Source organism: Rhipicephalus sanguineus, chromosome 4, assembly GCF_013339695.2.
Source record: "Rhipicephalus sanguineus isolate Rsan-2018 chromosome 4, BIME_Rsan_1.4, whole genome shotgun sequence".
Taxonomy (NCBI): Eukaryota; Metazoa; Arthropoda; class Arachnida; order Ixodida; family Ixodidae; genus Rhipicephalus; species Rhipicephalus sanguineus.
Window position 1 is genome coordinate 63,577,210 of NC_051179.1, and position 27,479 is coordinate 63,604,688.

General features: G+C 48.0%; 1 protein-coding gene across 3 annotated transcripts in view; it reads right to left on the reverse strand.

Annotated features, from left to right (window-relative positions):
- Positions 1 to 27,479, reverse strand: part of LOC119390116 (uncharacterized) — an 84,823-nt gene that overhangs the window by 17,586 nt on the left and 39,758 nt on the right. For 2 of the 3 annotated variants that reach the window (XM_037657670.2, XM_037657668.2), the window contains 14 exons: positions 22,425 to 22,578; positions 18,472 to 18,719; positions 16,746 to 17,217; positions 15,514 to 15,624; positions 9,496 to 9,552; positions 9,342 to 9,394; positions 8,941 to 9,007; positions 8,702 to 8,787; positions 8,111 to 8,264; positions 6,474 to 6,707; positions 5,425 to 6,011; positions 4,150 to 4,214; positions 2,147 to 2,342; positions 68 to 183 (listed from right to left, as the gene is read on the reverse strand). In XM_037657670.2, coding sequence (XP_037513598.1) covers positions 68 to 183; positions 2,147 to 2,342; positions 4,150 to 4,214; positions 5,425 to 6,011; positions 6,474 to 6,707; positions 8,111 to 8,264; positions 8,702 to 8,787; positions 8,941 to 9,007; positions 9,342 to 9,394; positions 9,496 to 9,552; positions 15,514 to 15,624; positions 16,746 to 17,217; positions 18,472 to 18,719; positions 22,425 to 22,578 — 2,600 coding nt within the window. The remainder of the gene's footprint in view (positions 1 to 67; positions 184 to 2,146; positions 2,343 to 4,149; positions 4,215 to 5,424; positions 6,012 to 6,473; positions 6,708 to 8,110; positions 8,265 to 8,701; positions 8,788 to 8,940; positions 9,008 to 9,341; positions 9,395 to 9,495; positions 9,553 to 15,513; positions 15,625 to 16,745; positions 17,218 to 18,471; positions 18,720 to 22,424; positions 22,579 to 27,479) is intronic. The other variant, XM_049414664.1, reaches the window with a different exon arrangement.

Genomic DNA, 27,479 nt, shown 5'->3' on the forward strand with positions numbered 1-27,479 from the left:
TGCTAAATTCAATGGTGCGTGTGCCACACATCTAAATGAGAACAAAAATGTGCGGAAGGAAACGTACGTAGTTCCTTGCTAATAGACTCCTTGAGGTCCTTATCCAACTCGGTCCACTTCGCAGGGAGTGGCCGTAACCTCTTCATCTTGCGCTTGGGAGTTTTGCACGTTGGTATAGGGCACCTGTGCATTGCACAAAAGCAGAGCTCACACTCAGGGGAGGGGCTCGAAACAAGCGCCACAACGGACACAAAAGCAAAGCCAACCAATTGTTCTCGAGCCGTGCAAAGCCACTACCACCACAACTGTCCAATGCAGTAAAAGAATGTGCAGGAATTCACAAACACAACACCAAGATGGCACCAATCAGTTAAAAGCAAGAGAAGGGTACTCGCTCAACGTTCTCCTTGCTTTGGCGGCGTAGCAGCTGCCGCTGCTTTTTGTGTTACTTGACTAGGAAGTAGTTTTACAATGAATTAAGGGTTGACAGAATAGGTAATGCATAGCCCAAACGTGCGCTTTACCAATACAGTCAAACCCCGCTACAACGAAATTGACGGTGCTCGGAAAAATGTTCGTTGAAGTGAACATTTCGTTGTAGTGAAATCGAAAAAAATATGGCTGACCTGAGCTAGTAGAACAGTGAAACTTTTATTTCCAATATTCAAAAAGTGTCTGCTGCTTCCTTTGCGTCCCCAGCAGCGTTACGACGCAATTCTCATGTATGCATAGCGACGCCACGTTGAAAAGCACGCAGAAACAACGGCTTCCGCGAACGAATCAAACAAGCGCGGGCGCGCAACACGAACTGCACAGTCGCACCAACACGCTAACGCTAGCTATTCGCCGACAACGGCGACATGCAGGCGTGCTATCGCGGAGCGATGACTTACGCCTTATTCTATGCTATTCTTATCCACCACTCACAACTGGCTGATCCCGTTGATAACGCGGACGAATTGCTGCTCCGACCACCGGTCGCACTGCCCAAGCGCGAAAAGCACGAAAAGGATTGGCATTGGAAAAGGCACCATTCCGCGACTGCACCCCAGGGGTGCAGTCGCGGAACGATGCTATTTCCGATTCCATGCCATATTCTATGCTACTCTTATCATCCACCACTCACGGCTGGCTGATCGCGTTGATAACGCGGACGGACCGTCGTTCTGACCACTGGCCAAGCGCGAAAAGCACGAAAGGCGTTGGAATCGGAAATAGAATCGTTCCGCGATAGCACCCCAGGGCTGCTCGCGATAACGCGGATGTGGCAGATGTACCGTCGCTCTGACCACTAGCGAAGCGCGAAAAGCACAAAAAGTATTGGAAAGGCATCCGAAAAGCGATCGTTTCGCGCAGTTTCGCGATCGCACCCCAGTGTCGACAACTGAGCTTTGACTTCGGATTGTCTGCGACTCAGAAGCAACTCAAGCCAGTTTCGCAAGGGCAGTCTGATCGCCGTCGCTATCAAGCAATGGCGGCCCCCATGCTCAGTCAAGAGCGGCGGTTTCTGGTGGTTCCAACACGCGATTCAGACTTTGAATTCGTATTTTATGTTCTAAAATGCATCAAAATGTCCGAGATTGTGTTTATTGCACAGTAAATTAAATTTTTGAGCCCCGAATGGCATCGTCAAATTTCGTTGAAGCGGAACGGCAGCAGAAAAAGTGTTCGTTGTGGCGAGCATATTTATGCTTGACACCTATGGACTGTTGACGGGGAATCGAGAATTTTTCGTTGTACCGGAAATTTCGTTGAAGCGGAGTTCGTTGTAGCGGAGTTCGACTGTAATCTACTTTGTTGCGATTTTTCTACCAGCAAAGGCCGTGTCCACCCTTTGAAGCTTTGAAGACATCACAGCAAAGCTTTCAGAGCCATCTACACACAGTAAACGAAAACTTGAACTGCTAAGCTTGCGTGGCTCATCACAAATGCCATGGCAACGTAGAAATACCAACCCTCTCAGTCAAATTGTTTGCTTCACTGGCTATAGCAGAATGGCAATTAAATAAATGGCAATTAAATGAGGTCCCCATAAAAATCATGCTTGTTTTCCCCCAACAACCCAAAGCCCACTACCAGACTCCGCATTAACCGCTTCGAAGCAGCCAGCAAGCAACAAGCAAGGAAGGAAGGAGGCTGAACGTACTGGACATATCGCTGGCGCACGGTTTTGAACCGACAGCTGACGCAAACGCGGGCATCTGGCACCAGGTCCGTGTCCTTGAGACCATACATGTGGCAGTTTGCCTTGGTTAGGGGTCGCCACTGGCCACTCTTCTCCAGGCGGGAGCGGCACACCATGCATGGCAGTCCTGTCTCCCCTCCTCCTCCTCCTCCCGCTGCTGCACAGTGACAGGACCCACACATCAACACACTGCAGACCACTCTCTGGCGATAAGTCTATTAATGCCCCGTAATATTTTCTCACCTACGTGAACCCATTATTGCTCGGACGAGGCTGTACTCCCGTTTCGTACATCACGTGCAACACTGTGGAAGCTTTGCAAGAAGTGCGGCCAGCAAAATGCGTAAGTCTGCGCGTTTTGCGCTTGGATTTCGTCGTTGTAAACGTGGCCTCCGCGACTGGCTCCGGCTGTGTGCTACCGGAACTGATCGCGGAGGCCACGATACGAAAATAGGAGACACCCTAAGCGATCCACGACAACCTATTGGCAACCGCATAAATGACGGGGTTTGTTTATTTTTAAGGCACAAAGCATCGTCATTTTCTAAAAATTGGTCTAAAAATGAAAAAGAAATCCCATTGCAGCTGGTGAAATAATTTAACTATTTCTTGGTGCAAACGCATCTACTACAAGTCATCTTGCTAGCTTCTATGGTGTTGCACCTGATGTATGAAACGGAGTACAGTCGCCGACCGTTTATTCGGACTCGGCGGGAACCGCCGAAAAGTCTGAATAATCGGGAGTCCGAAAAAAAGGATTCACCAGAAAAAAGCACTTTTAGTGGCCCAGCGGCCGGAAAAAACTTGTTAGTGTGCGTCTGTACACATGTACGCTTACGCGCGACCAAGTCGGCCTGTATTTCAGCCAATGTTTGGCCGCCCCTGCGGGTCGGCAATAGCACTGCAACCGCCTACGCTAAATCCGCATTTGATGGCTGTGGTGTGGGAGGTGCGTCACCACGGCAGTCACTGTCCACATGCGCTGGTTCGAGTAGCTGACGGATGATCTCATCGCCCAACTCGGCGAAAACTCCCAAGCAACTTCCACCTGGTGAATAATCGCCGCTTTTTTTCGCCATCGTCGGGGCCTTGTAGTTGCCGCGTTTCTTTAGTTCCGACGGCGCACATGGAACGGGCAGCGTCGGAGCAATTTCAGCAGATCAGGCCTCGCACGAGCAGGACACAAAGCTCGGGATGCAGATCAGGCCTAGCCACAGAAACATGAGAACGCAAACCCTCACACGCCAAAAGGAAACGATGTTGGTCTAGTTGATGTTGCAGCGCTTCTGTAATCTGTTGTCGTACTCTCTTCGTCCGAATTGGGATCCGCGTCGTACTCGTACGCGCTGTCATTCGCCTCAAACGCCGCACAGAGCCGATTCCAAGCTTGGCTTGGCTTGGCCTGCTGTTTGGCCGTGGTAGCCGTTCAATGGATACGTGACTGGCTAAAGCCAAAAGGCAACCGTTACGTGTAGCCAACATAGCCTTCGAGATCTGTAACTTCTGCGTGGATTTTTGACACTGGCACGATCTCCAGTTATAGCCAGTGCAACATTTCAGTGCTGGCAACCTAGTAAAAATATTGTAAACATTGCGACATTGCTGACAGCTTGTTATGGCGTTCAACGTCGCACTCTATCAGCCAGCCGGAGTCCGAAAAATCGAACGGCGGGCTGTGGGGCGTCCGAATTTTCGGTCGTGAGTTTACATTACTTCAATGGGACGAGTGGCGGTGCCGCGAAGGTGTCCGAATAAACGAGCATGTCCGAATTTTCGGCGTCCGAATAAACGGTCGGCGACTGTATACACATGCAATCACTCCCCTCCCCCCACTCAGTTTCCCATGTCATAATGATGACGTCATTCGTGTCACAGGGTAAGTGTTCTCACGTTCTTGAACAGATTCGATACATAGCTCCTAGATAAGAAGGTCTAAAGTTGAGTGAGTCGACATATGCACGAACCTTTATTCTCCATTGGAGTGGCTGTACTGGCTTCGGGAACTTTCTCCAACATAGGAGTCTTCAAACTGCAAAAGTAAGCAACACCGTATTACAACTTCTAGAGTGGCTACCACACACACGCTGAATCACGCAGGAAAATATGCAGTATTGAGTCTCCCTTCCATGCGCTTCTAGTGGAATCTGCCAAGGTCAAGCTCGGGAAAACAGCAACTCAACAACTCCAACTCGACAAACTCAACAGCTGCAGTTTCAACCTGTGTGCAGATCGCAGTAGCTAAGGCATTGCACAAGCGCACCGCCAACAATAATTACGACGACCACAATGCCAGCGTTAATATCTTTTGTGCCTTGGGTACAGTACGCACGGATTGAAACACGACATTTTTTTGCAGTACTATAACAATTGCTATGAGCAATTGCTCGTGACAACCGCATCACGTCGCTGCAAATCTGGCCGTTAAAGGTAATCTCGGCTGAGATGTATGTGCTTGAGTCAAAATTATGCTATTCTGATGCAAGCTATAGACATCGATAACGAAAGTATGTGCATTACTTAGCCCTAAATTTTTTCGTTTCAATAAGCAAGTACAGTACATGAATGTGCAGTTGAAGGGCACCTAGAATCCCAAATCAACCTCGGCGATTGCATTCCCTACATGGGATAAAGGAGAGCAGGCAAAGAATAAAAACTGCATGAAGATGCATTTCGATACTCTGCGACACCACCTTATACATAAATATGTGGTCACAACTTTCAAGGTCAGTTTTCTCATAATGACATTCTTGTCTATTGTGGCTGCTTGCTCCGGATATAATTCCAGAACTCATCAGTTTTCTTTCTTTAACCTTTACTGATAAAAGCTTATTCACCACCACTAAATTCAGTTCGCTAATAAACTTTATAAAAAGAGCTGTCTTGTCTATCTAGGAACTATCTAGGAATAGTTACAGCTAATTTTACAGTACTACCAGCACGTGTTGTGAATTCTCCAGGACTGGGATAAGGCAACCATAAGTACCATTCCGAGATATTGGTGTAATTTATAACTGAACGAAACTAGTTCAACAACAATAAGAAGGTTGGCATTCTAGAATAGCCTCCTCCGCCCCCTTCCTCAAGTACTTACGAGTCTTTCTTTAACCAGTGGCTTCTCACTGACTTCCAAGGTCTGAACTCAAAAGAACCAAGATGGATTACAAATTACCATTAATTCCAGAACACCACATACACCAGACTGAAAAAAAAAAAAAAAAAAAGCGAATCTGGAAGCTCACCCATTAATGGTATCCACAATGCATGGTGGCTTGCTGGCTTCCTCACCAATGGGACCGTTGGCCTGAGGCTGCTGCGACGGAGGTGGCGTGGCCGTGGAGGCCTGGCACGGAGACCCGCCCCGCGACGCTGCCGCCAACGTGGGCGCAGCCTTGTCTTCACTTCGGCCACTGCCACCACCGCTGCTTTCCGTCGTGGAAGCGGTGGCGGCCACTGTCGTGGTGGTGGTGGTGGTAGCAGGGACAGCGGTGCTGGTGGTGGTTGTTGCCGCAGTGGCCATTGTGGTGGTAGACGTCGCCGTAACCGTGGTCGTCGTTGCGCTAGTCGTGCTGGTGGCGGTCGCAGAACTGGCAGCGGTCGTTGTGGTCGTAGTGGTGGCGGTGGTGGTGCTTGTGCTGCCACCACTGCTCGATGGCAGAGGGTTGCGCACGGGCAATGAGCTCGTCACCGGCTGGGGCTGAGAAGCAGGTGGAACGGGGGCCTTCACCATGGCTCTTGTGCGTTTCTTGACGTTGTGCTTCCGCAGCAGCTGCTTGTAGTTCTCACTCTTCTTGGTCAGGTAGTAATACTGGACGCAGTCTGCTACACTCTGCGTATGTGGGGAACAGAAGCCAAGGCTCGGAACGCAACCCACTGACAACCGCACCTTACTCAAGTTCACTACAAATAACCAGGCATTTTAGAAACCGGAACAGTAGCGCACCCCCCCGTTGATACATTCCCATTTCGTACCATTCTTCATACTGTTACGTTGCAGTGATGAAGAAGTAGACACTGCCAAATGTGCGAACTGCAAGTCTAAAATCTCTGTTGGGCAAACTTAGGCCCAGATGAAACAAGCAACACTTGAAGCACAACATTATCAGGACTGCGTTGGCAATCCAATTAAACTCCTAGAAGATTTCGCTAGAACTGGCTACAACTGCAACAATATTCTGAAAATGTTACACATGTGAAAGTGGATACTGCACAGAGTGGTGGTATCAAGGTCTCTTGGCTATTAACCCTCCCCAAATGTAGCTCTCACTTTGCAGGCACAGCTGTCCCTCACCTTCCTCTCCAGGTGGGAGGCGATGACGCCGAAGTTCTTGGGGTGCTGGAGGTACTTCTCGCGGAAGATCTCCTTCTCCTGCTCAGTCCAGATGTTGTTCAACTGGCGGTCCTTGTACTCAGCTGACAGGTCCTCCACCAGGCTGTTGCGGTTCAGGTAGCGTGGACGCCGCGATCGCACGTCCACCAGGATCGGTGGCACCACTGCGTAGCTCCGCATCTTGCGATCCTCGTTCTGCATGAACGCGCCAGTGTGCAACCGTCAGGACCCTCCCCAAACATACATTGGCAGATAGCAACAAGCCAAAGCCCCATTGCTGACCCACACAGCTTTCAATCAATGCGCGCAGCAATGTCTTTGTCCCCACTCGTCATAGGCCTTCCTTGAGAGTTCAGAGAAGCAAAACAGAACCACAATATAAACTGCATGGAAACCAGATGAAATGTTTCAAATGCCCCTTCCCACGTTTCGAGCAGTTGTGCCTTCAGGCAAAAACTAGAGGTGTGCGAATATTCGAAATTTCGAATATTTTTCGAATAGTGTTTGCTATTCGATTCGCACTGAAATTTTACTATTCGAACTATTCGAACTTCCCAAAAACAAACGCAGTCAACGTCCGGTTGAAAGTGACCCCTTCAGATTTTCAATATGCTTCACCTCCTCACACCCCCGTATTGCGGCAAAGCTGCCTTTCAAGCTCCTTTACGGTCGAACTTAGCCAAGAGACAGTCAACGTCCGTTTGGAAGTGGTCTTTAGATTTTCAATATGCTTCACCTCATTACACCCACGTATTGCAGCAAAGCTGCCTTTCAAGCTCCGCTACGGTCGCAAATGTATTAACTCAAGAAAACGCTGGTTCCAATATGGAGATGAAAGATGTGGCAGAGTTGGGGGCTCAATTAATGCTGTTTTGGAGCTGAAATTTGGGCAGGAAGTCCGAAAAATCGGACGCTGAAGCTTTTTAGCATCGAAGATTTCAGATGTTTTTATATATCGACGTCTACGAGGCAGATTTGGAACTCCGGACTTGAAGGGAGCACACCCTTGTCCGCCACATCAGTTGGGCTTCCACAGCAGGTGAAAGAGGAGGAGAGGCTGAGGAAATGGCATCTCTGCCTATCACGTGTAAAGTGTTGTCGGCAGCACTTTGGCTGCACCAAATCATGTACATAAATACAATTCGGCCTCTACATTGCCTCACTCATGATAAGAAAGACAACTATGAAATATGACCCCACCAGCGCTTCATCAACCTAGCGAAAAGAAACACTTTTATGTTGCCATCTCACAAGAACATACTTAGGGATTCTCTGCAACTTTTTCTTTAATTTCACTTCGAATTATTCGAAAAATGTTTGAGAAATATTCAAAAATTATTCGAAGTTATTCGATTCGCACTCAATCTTTATTATTCGAATTCGCTTCGCACCCAAAATTTTGCTATTTGCATAGCTCTAGCAAAAACACTTGACGCTTGTGTAGCTGACATTAACGAAGCACACTACGCTACGGAAGCAGTGTTGCTTTCAAGCCAACAAGGATGTGCCACTTGTCTAAATGATTTACAAATGACATTTCTTTCCCTGCGAAGGGCACGCAGCCTTCCTCCACAGTGGTACATGGAGAGTGTGCCCACCTCCTGCTCCTGAAGCCCGTCCATGATCTCCTCCAATTCGGCTTCACTGCGCACCCGCTGGCCTGCCCGCGAGAAACGCTCCCGGTCCTCCCGCTGCTTCTTCAGCTCGGGGAACTGCTTCTCAAAGAATTCGCGCTGCTTCTGGTCCTTGGCTCTGCATTTCGAGAATAAAACATCTACTTATAAACACAGCCATGGAGACCCTTTCTTTCTGCGAATCGTCGTGGATAGACGGCCTTTGGCGTAACTTCGGAACTGATCAGAGTATTCTTCAAGAAACAAGGAACATTCTCTGAAGAACAAAGATCCTCAGACACTAACCACTGCATGCCAAAAAACAAACAAAACGCAAAGTAGCTACTACACTTCCAAAGGAGAACCGTCTAAGACGCCATATCACACAAGCACAAGTGTTGTTGAACACCCTGCATTTCCCTCCTCTCTCTTCCTCACTCCTCCGTGTTAACATTTGCCAATCAAGCTTGAGATTGCTCATCTACACACACATCGGCGCATAAGGCCAGTTCGGAGAACAAGACCAGAAAAAAAAAATAAATAAAGAGAGGGCAAGCTGGCAACAGGAGCACTCACTTTCGTGCAGCGTTGTTTTCCCTCTTGTCCATTTTTTTCAGCCATGCCTGCATGAGCTGATTATAAGTATCTGTTAAGTATTTTTCCTGCAAAAAGAAAGATATCAGCAGTGTTAGGAGCCTTGATCATCATCGGATGTTGCGGAGCACACGCACCTTGAGGCCAACCTCGAAAGGCCACCTAGGAGGCCTCCAAGGCTAATCTCAAAGTGTGCTAGTGATCAGCAGTAGCTTTCTTACCCTTGCTTCTCGTTCTTGCGCTCTTCTTTTAAAATATATCATCAAACTTTTCCTAAATTCGTGGAATCTGCAAAGACGTAACAAAAGCAACCTACTCAGACACCCAATAAAGAAAACACTACCCGAAATTTATTAAAGCCACAGACAACAGCGAACAAGTGCGACCAACACCCCGATGAGCGCAGACAAGCAAAATAACACGTTAAAGTCTGTACGGAATGCCTTCTGTATTATTGTCCATTTATTTCGCATGCCATAACGCTTTCTGGACAAACTCTTTCTTTTTCCAGAAACCAGCACCATTTTTTTTCTTAATTATCTTACAGCACACCCACTGTGAACAAAATTACTGAAACACCGGCAGTTCATGCGCGAAGCGAGTGTTAAAACACAAAGCTTACTTTTTCTTGTTTTCGTGGTATATGGCAGTGTCTGAAGGTTGATTGTACATTGGCTGCAATGGAAAACGATAAAGTGCCACATTCACGTACACTGCAAGACTCTGGCAAAGAACTTGCGACTGACCGCGGGCAAGAAGCACAGAGTGTGACTCACCAAATCCACTTTCGGGCCTAGATTATCGAGAGCGCCATGGGCAAGTTGTGCTTTTTTCTGCATAGGGAAAGGGGGGGGGGGGATAGAGGGAAGAAAAGGAAACGCTAGTCAGCGAGCGAAGCCTGTAGTTTTCCAACCAACTGGAATCAAAGCAGAAAATATCTATACAGTAAAGTAAATGCACCCCAATGTACAGCCCTACACAAGAAGGAATAGATTCAAGGGTGTCCATTAATTCGGAGTCATTGATCCAGTGTCCAATGGGTGTCCATCGAACCAGCAGCCCAATCCCCGCTCCAAATTTTGCAGATTGGCTACCAATGAAATTAACCACAGTAGACTCTTGGCAAACGGAAATCCCCGAAGTGGAATCCGCCTCTTTCATTTTGCTGTGCTGCTCCCTGCAGCTTTGGTAGGGGCCGGAACAACCGGTATTGGCAAAAGCAAAGCCTCCGAGATGAGACGTTTCACGACTTTAGTCACTACGGGAGAGCGCCTGTTCAGGGGCATCGTGAAAAAGGCGGATTGATGCTTAACTTGAACAACCACCTCTAATATGATTGGTTTCATGCTTGGAATTCTGCACCCCTGTCAATAAATGGTACTCTAGTTAAACTGAGAGTATTTTCCCGGCCCCTTCATGTTCTCTTTTAATGAGAGTCTACTGTAATTCTACCATTATTTCACTGTAGCAGATTCTAATTAAGCACACATTGGCATTAACAAAACAGTGTTCAACAACCTCCTGGTGTCATTTACTGTGTGTCACTGGCTCCTTGTGACAGTCTCGTGCAGCCTTGACACCACAGTAGGTTTTGGGGAGTAGTACGACATGCAGTGACGGACATAACCACACGCATCAAAGCCACTGCGACATCACCTACGGGTCATTCCACGCCAAACGTCCCAGACATTGCGCTCGACCCTCTCCAATTGTATTGTAAAAAATTGCGGACGTTCACATCAGTGCACTATTTGCCCTCGGAAAGTATTTTTTGGAAAAAAAATTTTTCTTGTCTGTTACAGTGATTTGAATTTTGCCGTAGTGGGTGAAACATAGGTTGCGAAAAAATACTCTAAAAAATACAATACTTTACGGAACGCCTAAAATATCTGCTGTTTACTTGAAAAGGAATGGTACTATCTTATTATCGCCCATTGACGACCACTACAGTGGAACTTCGATTATACGTCCCCCGGTCCTGCGACGACCCGCGTTTTACGACGAATTGGCTTGGTCCCGGCAAAACCCCCATAGAAATAATGTATTAAAAACCTCAATTGTACGACGCAATTTTACGCCGGCCCCGCCTCGTACGACGCTTTGCTGGACTGTCCGAGAAAAAAAAAGACCTACGATGACGCGGGCTGGCACGCAAACACACTGCGGCCGGGCGAAAAAAGTCGGGAAACCGAGGAACCGAGTTCGTATCCGCGCTGCCACCACAGGGCCTCTTCAATTTTTCGACACGCGGTCGGCCATAGCTAGCCAGAGCCAACGTTGGCCGGAGCCAGCCGGAGCGCATTCGTTTTGTCGCATTGCACTGCGCACTTCCGTTGTCGCCTTTTTTTTTTTTTTTCTCTCTCTTCTTTTGGGTGGTTTTGTAGTGACCGTGACCGTTGTGACCGCAGTGACCGTTGTGAGCAGATAACATGGCAGATAATCTCGAGCTCGCTTTCTAGTATACGATAACTTTCACTACATTTCGTGTCGTTATACCGGACGTGTTGAACGGCGATTGTTTAGCCAATGTTTGCGACAGCCGCGGGAACCGGAACTCGCCGCTGTCTAGCTACCAGAGGGCTGGGGCGTTTTAGCCGCTCGCGATTGGTCGAAGCTTGCAAATCGAATAGGCCTACTGCCGTGCTGCCATTCAGCCATTCCTTCACGTGTTTGCCTCATCGGTTGGTTGTGCTGCGCCGCAGCTGCTGTGTCCACGTGCAAAATTTTCTGTGTTCGGTCATTGGTGTGCGAGGAAGCTTTCGAACTTTTGGTTGCGAGTGCTGCGTCTCGCAATGTTGCGGAACCGAAAACCGCTGACGCTCGGAGAAAAGCTTCGCATAATCGAGGAGGCAGAGAAGCGGAACGGAGCAACAAAGGCCAGCATTGCCCGCGACCTGAACATTCCCGAGTCGTCGCTGAAAACGATCCTCGCGAAGAAGGACAGCATCCTACTAAATGCGGCAAAGTTCGGCCTGAACAGGAAGGCCGCGAAAGATGGCAAATATGCTGCCATGGAGAAGGCCCTCGTTGAGTGGTTGTGGTTGCGTCAGGCCCGCAGTTCAGGAATCGCCGTGGATGGCGCAATTTTGAAGGAGAAGGCTGAGACAGTTGCATTGCGCTGCGGCATTGACGACTTTAAAGCCTCCAATGGCTGGTTGGATCGCTTTAAAAAACGCAGTGGAGTTGTGTACAGCCGCTGCTGTGGAGAGAGCGCGTCAGTCAGTCTGTAGCACTGTCAGTCAGTCAGCGTCAGTCAGCAGTCAGCGTCAGTCAGCACTGTAGAAAAGTGGACTGCATTGCTGCCGGAATTGATACGGGAATACAAACCGTCCGACGTGTTCAACGCAGACGAAACTGGATTATTTTATAATATGCAGCCAGAACAGACATTGGCATTCAAAGGAGAGAGCTGTCACGGGGGTAAGCGAAGCAAAGAGCGTCTTACCGTATTGCTTTGCGCTAATGAAGACGGCTCTGAAAAGCTTCCTGCCCTCGTGATCGGCAAGTTTGAGAAGCCGCGATGCTTCAAGAATTTGAAAAGGCTGCCGTGCCAGTACACGTTCAACCGGAAAGCCTGGATGACGGCTGCTATGTTTTCTACATATCTGCAGCAGCTGGACTCCAAAATGGGGGCTAAGAACAGAAAGATTCTTCTTCTGCTTGACAATGCGCCATGCCATCCATCAGATATGTCGCATTTGAGAAATGTGAAAGTTGTATTTCTGCCCCCCAATTGCACTAGCCAGCTGCAGCCACTTGACGCTGGCGTCATCAAGTGCATGAAACAGAAATATCGGAAGTTTCTGGTGCAGCGTCGGCTGGCGGGCATGGAACGCAAGCAGTTGGATAAGAAACTTTCTGTGCTTGACGCAATGCACTACATTGCTAGTGCATGGGACGCAGTCACGCCAGAAACTATCGCCAACTCCTTCAGGCACTGCGGCTTTAATAGAAGTGGTGCTTGTTCTACCAGTGAAGCTGCACTGCCTGTTGACGATGAACCAGAATTCGGCAGCCTGGAGCTGCCTGGATCTTTCGCGGACTATGTTGGTGCCGACGACGACGTTGCAGTGTGCAGTGAAGTGTCGCTGGATGACATTATCGAAACTGTGCGTCCCGACACTGCGGGAACTTCCGACGAGGAAGAGATGGACGACGCTGCAGAGGCTAGCGTGTCCGTTCCGACTTACGCGGACGTGTTGTGCTACGTCGACCACATTCGGCGGTTTGCTTGCGCACGCGATGAGATCGGCGACTTGCTGCCAGATGTTGCAGCTATCGAAAGAAAGCTGATGCGTCGTGGCTGGGCAAACTCTCAGAAGAAAATCACAGATTTTTTTAAAAGGTGAGAAATAAAGGTTCGTTCACACCTCCGATAAAATGCGTGGTTGTCATTTTTTCAATTAATTTAATCTACGTTCCTCGGAGCAGCGTACGTTTGTGCCGCGGACTTTCTTAGGCATTATGTGCCCGCTGTTGTGGGGCAAAAATGACCGTCACTGCCTATATTCTCGGTTTTTCGATTATACGACGCCCGGATTATATGACGATTTTGCGCGGTCCCCTGAAAGTCGTATAATCGAAGTTCCACTGTACTTTGTCTCACGATGTGCTTTGTGGTGAAGCAATGCTGCAATTCTGCGCCCATTTTGATTATTTTTTAAAAATTCTACGACTATTACAGACAAAATAGGACTATATCACATGGCTCGATAGTTGGCAGTAAGCGTGTAAAAAAAGTATTGAAGTCGATGACCGAGTAGTTTCGAAGTGGAAGGGGCGCAAACATTGAAAAATGTGTGAAATGCTCCACATTCAGGCACCTGTAGAGTGGTGATGCAGTCCAAGTAAAAATGCACGCTTGGTCTCGTTGGGAAGAGTAAACAAAGGAGATTTATTTGTGGAAGTTTCATCGGAGTGTTTTTTGTTTTTGGCGAGAAACAAAAATTTATGTTGAGCGTTCGCGGCGTGCTTGGGCGCGGGCCCGTAAGTCCGCTTCACTGCGCCGCCACTGTTCCTTGGGGCAACGGAAGTATGCAGCGCCCACGCGGGTGGCACGATTGTGTGCTGCTGTGAGTTTTCACGCTGCTGAAAATTTGCAAACAGTGTATATGGCTGGCAGAATGTTTCGGAAGGGCACTAAAGGCTGCCGGTTAGTAGTCGGAGCAGAGCACAATTTCATTGCCACGTCACTGCATGCACACGTACGACAGGCGCAGAACTTGGGTTGTGTTTTCGATCTCTGCGGAGGTTGCAGTTCTTACTTCCGTTGCCGACGTATGGTCTTCGCCACTTGAAATGCCTGTGTTGCTGAGTAGGTGGTGAGCCCGGCATTAAGAGTGGTCAGTGATGATGGCACGAAAAGGTGAAACGTGCGCGTACCTTTGACTGAGATTGTAGACTCAAACATTGTTGAGAGCTCAACTTAGACGCTGCATGCGATGCTTTCATCTTAGTAATCGCCTTGCGATTACTAAGCGAAGGCGATAGACATTTAAAAGGACGAAGCCGCCTTAAAGGCGGCTTCGTCCTTTTGTATATTTATCGCTTTCGGTTTCCGTTGTACAGGCTCTCCGTCTAAAGTATGACACGATAGCAGTATCACGGCCGCTGGATAAAAAGCGCTCCAGCGGCCGTGGCAGTATACTCACCATTCGCAATGTTTATCTTACGCGCTGCCAAGGGATGCGGCCGAAAGACGAACCTTCGAGTGCCGCGTGCTCGCTCGGCGACGCGATCACCGGAGCAAAGTTCACCTCGGTCGAAGATCCGAGCGTAAGAATACGTAGCACCATTCGGCTCCGAGGCACGAATGGCGCGAGTCACGTTCAAGCTAGCTGCCCATAAAAAGGAATTATAAGTGTATTCCTGGTGCCTGTTAGCCAGTTTTATTATATAATAATATATTTTAAATGAACCATCACTCGTTTTTCCTGACACTTCGTCGGCGGCACTGCGGAAAGCCGAAGAATGCGTGTCGAAACGTGAAAACTCACAGCGCACACGATTGTGCCACCCGCGTGGCCGCTGCATACTTCCGTTGCCCCAAGGAATAGTGGCGGCGCAGTGAAGCGGACTTACAGGCCCGCGCCCAGGCACGCCGCGAACGCTCAACATAAATTTTTGTTTCTCGCCAAAAACAAAAAACACTCAGATGAAACTTTCACAAATAAATCTCCTTTGTTTACTCTTCCCAACGAGACCAAGCGTGCATTTTTACGTGGACTGCATCACTACTCTACATGTGCCTAAACGTGGAGCATTTCACACATTTTTCAATGTTTGCGCCCCTTCCACTTCGAAACTACTTGGTCATCGACTTCAATACTTTTTTGACACGCTTACTGCCAACTATCCAGCCATGTGATATAGTCCTGTTTTGTCTAATATTCGTAGAATTTTTTAAAAATAATCAAAACGGGCGCAGAATTGCAGCATTGCTTCACCACAAAGCACATCGTGAGACAAAGTAGAGGTCGTCAATGGGTGATAATAAGATAGTGCCATTCTTTTTCAAGTAAACAGCAGATATTTAAGGCGTTCCGTAAAGTATTGTATTTTTTAGAGTATTTTTTCGCAACCTATGTTTCACCCACTACGGCAAAATTCAAATCACTGTAACAGACAAGAAAAATTTTTTTTCCACAAAATACTTTCAGAGGGAAATAGTGCACTGATATGAACGTCCACAATTTTTTACAATAAAATTGGAGAGGGTCGAGCGCAATGTCAGGGACGTTTGGCGTGGAATGACCCCTATCTAATAATTTCAAAAACGATGTCATAACACACACCCTATTTTCCGAGTAGACGACCTGAGCAACGCTCAGCTGCTTGGGTTCAATGGGTGCTGTCTCCTGCGTGTCCTTTTTACTGTCGGCAGGGTTGTTGGCTTCGAGCTCTTGCTGCAAGGGACGTAAACATATATTTAGAACAGGAACTGTCAAGGCCTGTGGCGCAACAGTTCGAAAAGGAAGCAGCGCGCACTTTATGTGTTCACACATAATGTCACCAAGAATCAGACGGGCAAATCCGCTATGTCAACAAGCAAAAGCATGTAATGCACAGACATGAATTTAATACTATACAGCCTACCAAAGAGTTGATTGCTCAAGAATTAAGAGCAATATAAGGTTGATTCACGATACTGTTCAGCTATTCACAAAATGTAGACCGCTACAGGTTAGGATACATGTGTTGCGCAAGACATGCTACGACTGGTACTGCAATGCATGGCACGGTTAAGTCTTCGAGAACGGTGCTATTGCTTCCTTCATAAGTTTAAAATAAAAAAGACACAAGCAACGCAATAAAAACACACCTGAATGAGGTATTACAATTGGTACCCGTCTAATTCTGGCAACATTATCAGTTCTTAAACGTTCAGTACAGCTGCATTTCCTCATCTATGCATTACTATGCATCAGCTGATCTTTATCAACAGAGTGAGTTCACAGCAGAAGAAGGACATGCTAACAAGGCTGCTATGGGGGCTAGCTGGTATGGCTTCTTATAACGCACTCCCACCCTGTGTGTGTGTGTCTTTCATTCCCGTGGTTCTCGTCAATACCTGGCAGCGCATTACAAGTCAAGAAAAGCACATCAAACACACTTTCCCACCATGCACTCACACTTTCGTCTTGCCCAGACTATGGTTAACTTCACAGTGTATGTACTGCACGCCCTTAGGCTCTCTTCAATGCTGCTCTATACAGGAATAATAATAATTTCTGGGGTTTCACATCCCAAAACAATGATATGATCACGAGAAACACCATAGTGGAGGTCTCTAGAAATTTCGACAACCTGGGGTTCCTTAACATGCACTGAAATGTAAGCCCATGGGCCCTATAGCATTTCGCCTCTATAGAAATGCGGCCAACGCGGCCGGGATTCGACCCTGCGACATTTCGGAAAGCATTCAAGCACCATGACTCCTAGACCACCGCGGTGGGTGCTCAATGGAGGAAAAAGCAAGCATGCCCCAAACCACCAGGCCGTGTGGGTGCAATGAATCGAACCTTACCTGCTTTTTCCTGAGCTTGTTAGTCTGCGACTCGACCTGCGCAATCTCCCGGTCTATCCTGTTGATGGCACTGAGCAGGTCGTCCTTGGAGGATCTGCCCTGGGGCGACAGCGGGGGCCGGCCATCCTCCCCGGGCAGAGTGGGAGAGATGGCCTCGGTCTGGGGCACGTACGCGGCGGGCTCCTTCTTCACCTCCACGCCACCCATCAGGTGGTGCTGCGACGAGAGGTGGGAGGACGACGACGACGGGTGGTGATGGTGCGGCGAGGAGGTGTCGATGAGCAAGGGCTGCTGCAGGGCCAACCGGGGCCTCTTGTTCAGGTGCACCACCTCGAGCGGCTCGACGAGGCCGCCCGCCGCCCCCGCCACTGCGGCCGCCGCCGAGCCCCCGGGCGGACCTCCCACCAGGCCCACCAGACCCCCGCCCATGTCACGCTGTTCATAATGGGGGAACCGGTACGCCTCCAAGTACCTGCGCATAAACACCAACCGCCGATCATCACACGAGGCTAGCTGCCGCAAACCATAGTGAACCAAACGGCACACGTAAACGACCAGGACACAGAATCGGAACACACAATTCTTGCTATCGGTGTTTTCAAACTGATGGGAAGTGTTAATCTGCTTTTGACATGCACAATGATGTGGCCGACTCCCTATATATGTGGGAAAAAACAGCTCGTAATTGTTGTAAGTCAGGACGACGAGTTCCCGTTCTGCGCCCTGGTCGTTTACTTGCACTGCGATTCACGATGTTAACATAACAAGCCCAAATTATCAACATTGTAAAACACAGGTCAGTATACTCACTCATGAGCACAGTTACACTCATTTCAAAGGCGAGTGTGTCAGTGCGAGTGAGTGACGAGGGGTGTGAGTAGACGTGTGACAGTGAGTGAGTACCTATGCCACAAACCCATCACTAATTCAACAAACATTGGGAAAGGATCGATATAGCACAAGTGTATATGTGTCAGCCAATATCCAGAGTTCAATAAGATGCAGTGCTGCTATGACAAGTTAGAAAAATTGGAACAGTACAAGCAAAATAATTTTCTGCGCGAATAAGTAGCACAGGGCCATGACAAATATTGAGGTGCTCATCTCTTAGCAATTCACTGCAGAAAAACCAAATATTGCCAGTATAATTGCTGGACATCCTAAACACTCGCTTGTACAAGAATCTTCACTAGGCAAGTGCTACATTTTATGGGTCACGGCAACAACCGAACTGAGGGACTACTACAGAGACAACTACTTCGACATACAACAGAAATGCTCTATCACCATATCTGCTCAAACACACGAAGTGAAGATGTATCCGTTACAACAGATCTCGTAACAACCAGAAGCATTCTATAACTTAGAAGAACAGACTGTTGGCGCCTGTGTTGTCCGTTTCTTCCTTTGTCTACGTTTTTTGCGGTTTTCCACATAATGAATTCTATAAGTACCAATTAAGCACATGACTGCTTTTAAGGCAAAAACGAAGTACGCTTTTGGAGACTCTGCATTTACTGCACAACTAAACAAACCAATGGGAAATAGTATGTTAAAAAAATACAGGTTAATTACACCAGGAACAATACACCTTTGAGAGCACACCTTTAATAAGCAGGTCAATAATTAATCTGTGCTTGGGCAAAAGTTAACTGGAGACTGCAATTCACTTTACCATTATTACTATATGAAGAAGTTTGCCGCATATTCAACAAAGGAAACCCACCGTTCCCGCTCAGCGCGCTCCTGGTTGGCGGCATACTCCGCAGGCGTTGGCAGCAGAGAGGGTCTCCGCCGCACATGCTGTGGCTCGGATTCTCGGTAACGTTCCAAAAGGAACTCCTGTTGTTGTTGCTGCTGCTGTTGGTGCTGTTGTTGTTGCTGCTGCTGCTGCTGCTGGTGTTGATGATGCTGCTGTTGCTGTTGTTGCTGCTGCTGCTGTTGCTGCTGCTGGTGTTGCCGCTCTGCCTGCAGCTGCGAGACAAAGCACAACTCGTCAGTGACCAGGATACATAGTGAATAAGACTGCTGGGATAATTCATCTAACCATTGCACTTGTGTCACAACTGCTCATGAACTAACCATCTGGCTTAAACAATGCCCGACGTGAACATGCCCACAACATTATGATTCCTTGGGAGCATTCACGTTAGGCGCTGATGACGACGTTAACCATTCAAGCCAAGTTATGGCTTCAAGTTAGGGTGCATTTCTGAATATGGGTGTGAATGTCGTAACTGAGCAGCAGCTTTAGAAAAACAAAAGTCGGGACTCAAGCGAAGCTCACTCCAGACTTCCTCTGCATGTGAACAAAAATTCTGATGGCATGAGGTTGCACTGAACACGATGATAATACTAAAGCAGGATAGGTAAGATACACATTAAAATCCTGGACTACACACGGACTTCCGCGTACAAGAAAAAGCTCATCATTTCCGCTTGCCATGTAGAACATGGCTAAGTTTGTATGCCCCCCCCCCCCCTGCACATGGCATTCTAGCACTTGCACTTTAGAACAGGAACACTTTAGAACAGCCAATGAGCCAATGATTTAGGGTTTGCTGGCCACTTAACACAGCCCTAGCTTACTGCTGAAGCTATTCCAGAAGGCACAGCTTGCATAGGGTCGTTATCACAGCAGATACTGAACTCCTTAATAGGAAGATAGGAATGAAACAATACTGCAACGCCCCACTGGAAAAGGTCTCATCTAGACACTCACTGCAGCACAGAAAAGCCAGGAAATGAAGGTGTGCTGATGTTCAGCACGTCTTGAATTGTGAGTACGCATTCCAAAAGGTTGCGAACACAATCGTACATAACTCTATCACATCACTTTCAAACAAGTGCACGGTCAATGCGAGGAACAGCTCACGGATGCTTCCATCTATACTTCGAGCAGGTGTTTTTTTTTTTTCTGCATGAAAGTGAACAAGGGACGCTTTTTTCCGGACACGAGACTGCATTTCTATTCCCCCGATTCTACATCAGCCTCGACAGGCTGCTGACACCTGCAAAAAGTGGAGTTGTGCCAGTCGGCAGGCAGGAAGGAACACTATCAATAGCCTGTCCTCCACGTAAAGAAGCAAGTTTCCCCCCTTGAGCACACAGTTCTTCACTAACAACCTCTAACAGCGTCCTAAAGCCAGACTATTTGCCATCGCCCGGAGGAGTCTCCACACTCGCCGAATACGGCCGCTATCGCGAGAAACAAAAGAGGACGAGGCCAGTACACGTCAGCCTGCAATGTTGCTGCCCCGAGGAAGACAGACAAAAAGAGGAAAAGAATGGCCGAAAGAAAGAAAGAAAGAAAAAAGAAAAGAAGAGGCCCTCAAAGAGGCACACGGATGGAATGTGACAAGATGACGAGAGCCGCTAACGGATCACAAGCAGGCTGGCGATAACCCCGTCGCCCTTCCTCCAACCCTCACCCTCCTCCTCGCTGCTCGGATAAGCCAAGTGGCATGTTTATCCGGGGCTAAGGCAACACCTTGGAGCACAATGATACGCGATAGTGGAAGAGCCTTGCCCCGCTTATCGGTAGGGTGAGAGGAAGTGCGCAGAAACTGCTGCCACCACCACAGCGCAACATGTAACCTCTCTCTGGAGGGAACGAAATAGTGCTCAGCAAGCAAGAGGGCGGCAGCAATGGTGGCAACTTTCGCTCTGTCACTGATATACGCACGGTCCCGAGCCTATCGTTCCACCGCCTCGCCCACTTCCCATCTCCTATGTGTGCGTGTGTGCACACTCGTTACCCGGAGCTGATAAAAAGACTTGGAGCTGATGAAAAGACTTTGGCGGATGCTAACAACGGCCCAGGGACGAACATGCCACCAAGGGCTGATAAGAGAGGACACGAGTGGGTGAGAACAGCACAAAAAAAAAAAAAGAAGTTGTGCTGGCTTGGCTGGCCTCCAAGGTGGGCTGAGGCCTGTCAGTTTGCACTAGGCTGCACGGAAATGATAATGTATTCCTGCTGACAGGCGCGTTCCTGACTCGGGGCTTGTTTCTTTACGATTTGCATAGCTTAGTCACACAAACCTGTGCATATCACCAATGCCCTTTCGAACACAAACAACAAATGGCTTCACACGTGGCATTCACCTAGCACATTTGGAAGGTACCACATGTATGCACCATTTAACCTATATCCATCTGGGATGACAGCCAACGCAGCATAATGCAAATATGTAGACCCCAACGCGAGTTCCTGGCTTATGTGATAAGTTTCAGTCACGTTTTATTGGCCCCTACGCTATTGTCGAGCAAACTTCTCCCGTGAACTATTGGGTAACTCCCGTTATCATGCCTTCTGATGGTCGTTGCCGTGGCATGGAGGTTGTTCACGTGTCACGCTTAAAACCATTCCTACGACGTACAGCATCGCCATAAACAGCGGCCAGGTTGGCCGCTTCCACGCGAGGGAGAAGTTAGTGTGAGCACAATATTCACAGCATTCTTTCTTCATCTTCTTCACCCGTATATAATCATCATCACTGTGAGCGTCTTCTTCGTTCGTAGAATTGGTCAGGCGGCCCTGCTGAATAAAAGGCGTTGAGTCCTCGACATTGCTGCTGTCTTTCAATATTGTTATCACATGCACTAAATGCTTATTAAGGTACCATTAATTCAGCTAAGTGCCACTGAGTTCATAAGCAACTATGAAAATGATTAACACTTCCTAAAGGCCATACTCAAATGCTGTTTGCTTTCGTGCACATTATGCAGGGAGTCGTTCTCATAGCAAGAATCGACTTCAGTACCCTTTAACACAAGACACAAAAGTGACAACCAAAATCATCACCTTTGGCTAGACAGACGAAAAGAACTTTTAATCTACCTGACAAATGAGTAGTGTGCAAATCTGCAAAGTGAAGAAAAGATTGTAGAAGTGAAAAAAATAGTGTCATCCACCCTACAGCAGGGCTTGCCACCCTCCATTTGTATGTTCAATCCACAACCAACCTAACCAGGAGGCCAGCAGATTGCATGGTGAGGGAAGAATCGATATTTCGAAGCTTCTACAAACCTGTTACCGTTCAATAGATTAGGTGAGTGACAATTTTTTTTTCTGTTCGCACTTTCCTCCATCTTGCTGGCTTCTGCAGAGCTCGTTTTTCCCAATTCAGCTAGATTATGATGTGACATGTCAAATATTTCATCCTCTCCTACGACCTGCTGGCGTCCTAATTAGTTCACATTATATTGAAAAGACATTTGTGCAGAGTTCAATCCTCAAACCAGGACAAACTTTTTTTTTTCTCGGAAGCTTGTGTTTGCCTTTGCGAATATGCTAATACCAGCTGGGTTGGAACTTTTTCTATTCTTTATCAATCTAAATGTAACAACAATCCAAAGAGAAGCCCATACGGGTCCCCAGAAAGTACGGGCAAATGGTGCAGAAAACCAACGAAGACAAAAAGAGGACACAAAGTAGGCGGGTGCGGCTCTTTTTTCATCTTCCATCAGTTTTCTACGTAGTTTCCCCTGTACAACGAATAACCAACAAGCCCAAATGGACACGCTTCTCCAGAAAAAAAAAAAAAAGCTTCGCAGTTGCATTTTCAAAAATTCTAGTGATCTACGCATCCCTCCCACAGGAACAACGGCTTTCCGAGGCACTGGTCTTGTTCGAACCCTTCTTCAAACACGCACACACACACACAGAGAACGCACCTGGAAGGCATCGCGGTAGCTCTGCTGGGTCGAGTTGAGCAGGGGCGAGAAGTGTGTGCGGGTCGGGTCCTGTGGGTAAGGGTAGCCCCGTGTGCCAGCCAAGGGGGGACTCAGGGGCCCAGCCCGCTTGTAAGGAGAGCCCGCATCATGGCCCCTGCACCACCAGCAGACGAGAACAACAACCACACATCATGCAACACTTGCGCATAATCATCACTCACATCACACTGAAACCACACTTTTTGACGAAACATATACAGTTCAACCCCTTTATAAGAGACACTGATGTAACAGACAATCGGGTACAAGAGACACAAGTGTGCCTAAGTTATTGAAATAGCCATTCATCAGAAAATGAGAACATAGTACCCTGCTTATAAGAGACACCTTGTTTATAAGGGACAAGAACTGCTCCCCGGTGTGTATCTCTTATAAAAGGGTACAACTGCATACATTCTAACCACAGCATGACGAGACACGCCGTAGAAGGCAATTTTCAACACCAAGGGTTTCTTTTTGCATTTCGCAAAAAAAAAACATCAAAATGTGGTGGCCAGAATCGAACTTTGCGACCTCAAGCTTAGTAGCGTAGTACCATAGCTCACTAACGTAGCACAACCAGTAGGGAGTATGCAATGACAGAATACCTAGATGTGTCTACGATTCTGCTAATGGCCGTTTGAACACTGCTAAAGGTAGTTTTCCCATAGTTATTGTACACTAGCACGCACTGCACGCATGCGTGGCTTACACCGAGGGATAAGGCAAAGGAATGCAAACGAACGAACACAGCTGCTCCCCGGCAGGTTATCAGTTGGCAAACACAGGTGCAGATGCCCAAGGCACAGTGTGATACAAGAGCATCCTCTCATCCACGTCACATTTTGCAACTGGTTGCACAAGGGCGGAAAAGAAAAAAATGGCTCGCCACATTTCGCTTTGCGAACGTGGAATTAGCGAGACCATTCCGAGTAATGATACAGAACTACAATGAGGGTGTCTTCATTTAGCAGCCGAACGCATGACATAGGAAGTGAGAAGAGAAACGGGAAAGAACCATCTCCCCTCACTTTCTAGGAGCGGTCACTGCGTTGACAACTGAAGACGCAGTATCAGCAACATGCTCATTCATCTACGCTTACGAAACTGGCTATGCAGGCATATAGAGCAACCACTTCAAATTACAAGCTTAGCTCCTAGTCAGAAAGTTCTTAAGAAATTATTTGCAATGCATTTATTGCAAGAAGTACAATACCAATTTGTCTCTCCATTTTCTGACAACCTTATTTAAAACTTCGTGCACGATAAAGAACACCGGATGGTCGAAATTTCCAAAGCACTCCACTACGGCATGCCTTGTAATGACATCATGGTTTTGGCATGTAAAACCCCGGATATTATTGTTAACTTCAATGCACCACTCCACTAGTTCACCGAGGAACACGTAAGCCTAAACCCCCAAGCACAGATGGTGCAATACGACTGAGGTAGTGGAGCAGTGAAAAAAAAAGAAAGAAAAAGAGTGCAGCAACAAATTCAAACCAGCATGTATGTCACAGGTGCCTGGCCTCAAACAAGAAACAACGCAGAGCTGCACAGGACAGTTCCCGCAAAATGCGCCGCTGCCATGAGCAACAGGAAATAGCAGATGCATCTGCCGCATTTCACATACACCCCCCCACCAAATGCCCAACTGCTACAGATGCGGATGACTGCCAGCCTACATGTGGCTGCAGCAGCCAGAAATAAGTCGCTGTGAAGTGAGCAAGCGTACTGCAATGCATGAAATGCCATTTCACGGATGGAACTCTCCCCGAGGCCTAATGCGATAACGTTGAAGAGATTCCTCGCGGAAAAAAAAAGGGCAAACAGAAACCAAAAGCTGCAATCTCGAAGCCTTAGACGTTGTTACGGCTGAAATGTTTTGTAACAGTTAACAGCGCAAGCGTGACAGCATCCCTCCGAGTAGCAACAGTACACACTTCATCACTCCATATTGTAACCGTCCCTCAATTTCGCACTTCCCAGACCCCCACATTTTCTAGCTGTTCCAGACGTCTTTTTGTCTCATGTAGTGGCTTCCCACAAGAGACCAAGGCACCACACAACACTCGTCAGAAGGTCTATCTAGCAGCTTTTGCAGGATGTTTAAGAAAAAGCACAGTGGTTAAATGAGTCACCTGTGCTGCTGCTACAAGAGTTAGTAAGCAACATGGTGCCAACAATGCGGCAGCCTATGTACAACTTACCACAGCATTTCAGTATTTCAAACAACATTTTTGCCAAACAACATAACAGGTTCAATTTGAGAATGGAGCATTCCAATGAGAGCAGAATAAAATCATCATGTATTCATTTTACACGATACTAAAGTGCTATGACATTTCTCATGGCACTACCTCCTCTCTTGAAAGCAAGAAAATAATAATAAATGAACAAACAGATAATAAGAGTAAAGCAACACACACCGACAGAAAATGAAATGAGCAAAAATGCAGCTATCGCACAAAAAGAAATAAAAAAAAAGATTGTGAGCCACCTTTTCACATTACCTGTCACAATATTTGAAAAAATATACCTGCTGTCAGAACAAGAGAAAATAAAACAAAGAGCAAAGTAATGGTGAACTTCCTTCCGAGTGAATGCGCAGACACTCGTGTAATATCGAAAACAGCTGCGTCGACCTGTCAGGCCAATGGCTGAAGGATGAAAACAGGTGCCACACGTGCCCAATCGTAAAAAGAGAGGAAGTGAGAAAAAACCAATCAAAAGCCAGCCCGTACGGCGCAGTTTTGTGAGTCAGACGTTGACCTCTTCCCCGCTTCCCTCACAGCAGCTGCGCAGCAAGAAGTACGACGAAAGAGGCCTTCTCAAAGAACAGCTGCAGGCGGCGGTTGTTGTTGTCTGGAAAAATGATGGGCCTCTTGTCAAGGAACAAGAACAAACCAATGGCAGCATCCAGTTGGCCTCCCAAGAACAGCTGTCGGCGAGAGTGCCTAGAGGCATTAACATGGCTTTGTTGTGTACACGCGTGCCATCATAAAAGAAAATGCCAAGAATTCTTGGGAGCAGCGGTGGATAGGAATGTTATTGCCCCTGTGTCTTCAGCGCAAGGCCGTTGCACCCCGTGCAAATGAACAGCTGACAATCGACGCCTTCAACAGGTACGTGCAGAGGCCAAAAGAGAGAGGAACTCCATTGTGGCCTGCAAAAAACACTTTGGTAAGAGTTTTGTGAAGAGACCGAGAACAAAGCAAGGCACGTTGAATGTAGATGACGGATGCAACACTACAGGCTTGCAGGGAAAACAACTTGCACTAATGCCGCGCACTTTTGTCAATAACGCAATGCTGACAAAAGACCAGGTATCAGAGTAAAAAGATGACAACCGTCTCATCGACGAAAGCGCTGACGCGCTACGTTACCGATGCACGGCGGTGATTAATGCCCGAAAGTAGCGAGCGGCCTTTTCTGTAAATGTCGCTTCGAATTGCGCACGAAAGAACACAAATGCTGCCACTACGTTAACGGCATGAGTCACGAGTACTCGAGTACTTTCCAAGTTACTCGAGGGAACGACCACAGCGGCTCACTTCTGAAAAATGAGCCTTTCTGCTGCCAAGCTTGAGGCTGCAGCGTTAGAATCTCAGCCACTGTGGCAAACACGGTTGTGCAGCGAGCTTCAGGTGTGTACAGTGAATGACCCACTGGTGGACTACTTTATATGCCTCCACTCACACACTGCTAAACTAATAAGCTCAATCTCAGCACCAGCACAAGCACAGAGAGGGCACCGTGTACAACACTCATTATGGACAGCATTAATTTTATCGCCAGTTTCACCAGAACCAAAATTTGCGCGCCCATTAGCGGTGGAGACTTGGTGTGCAATAAGCAGTACAGGACACGAGCTGCCAAGCAAGCTATTTCGAGCAGCCAGGCGGGGGACCAATCATCGAACGAAATTGCCGTCTCTGCTAACCAGGATAGCCCGAGAAGCAACGCCGCCAGCACGGCATGCAAAATGAGTCGCCGGCGGCTACGTTGGCGACGAGGCTGCACCACGTAGTAGTAGCCGGGAGAGCTCGTTATAAATTCGAAGGCAGCGGCAGCGGCGGCGGCGGGAGCAGCAACAACAACAAACCGGGCGATCGGAACGCAAACGAGATCGCAACAAGAGGCCACCACTTTTCCTAGTAAAATGGAGGAGGAGGAGGAGAGGGGACGTAGAAAAGAGCGGCTGTTGTGAAACACTGTGGCCGTGACGGGTGCGCAACCAGTTGCTCGGTTCGCTGCGTCTCGCTCATTTTTCCACTCCGTCCTCGAGATGTAATCGTCGCCCGCCGCCGTAACGGTCCCCCCCCCCCCCCCTTACTGCCGCCGGCGGCGGCTCGATTGCAGACAATGATCTCCCGTGCCGGAGGACGACAGTAAGGTGAAGCCCCCATCCAAGGCGAGCCATTCACGGACGAATAAAAGTGAAGCGGGAATAACATCCCTGCCATTGAATACGGCTACGCTACGGCCGGAGGGGGGGGGGGGGGGGGACAACACACACTATTATAAAAGCATCGAGAGGGAGCCTGGATTGGGGGGTGAAGGGGTTAAATTGAGTGAGAAAGCATTCCCAGCACGATGACAAAGTGGGCACGGGTACAGGGACGTGGCGCTGTTGATGCATGAAACGTTGCGTAATGCGTTCCAACGATTCAGTGTGTTGCCCGTGAAATTACGGAAATTTTAAGGAATTTATACGAATCCGTATGTGTGCTCCATAAAATCTTACTGAAAATCGCACGGACTTTCCGAAAAGGAGTACTGAACTTTCTAATACGATGTTAATTTGCATATTGAACGATTTGAGTGCAGGACACGACACAAGGACAAAAATGAAGCCACTACACCTCCGCGCGTGCAACGGGCGTTGGCGCGTGTGTTTCTGCGTAAATACTTCATTCTGTCCGCGAACAGCGCCTTGCGCTACAACTAAACTGTCCGAAGGGGGGAAATTTTACCGACGAACAGGTAATTTTCGCTTAGAGGGAAAATAAATCC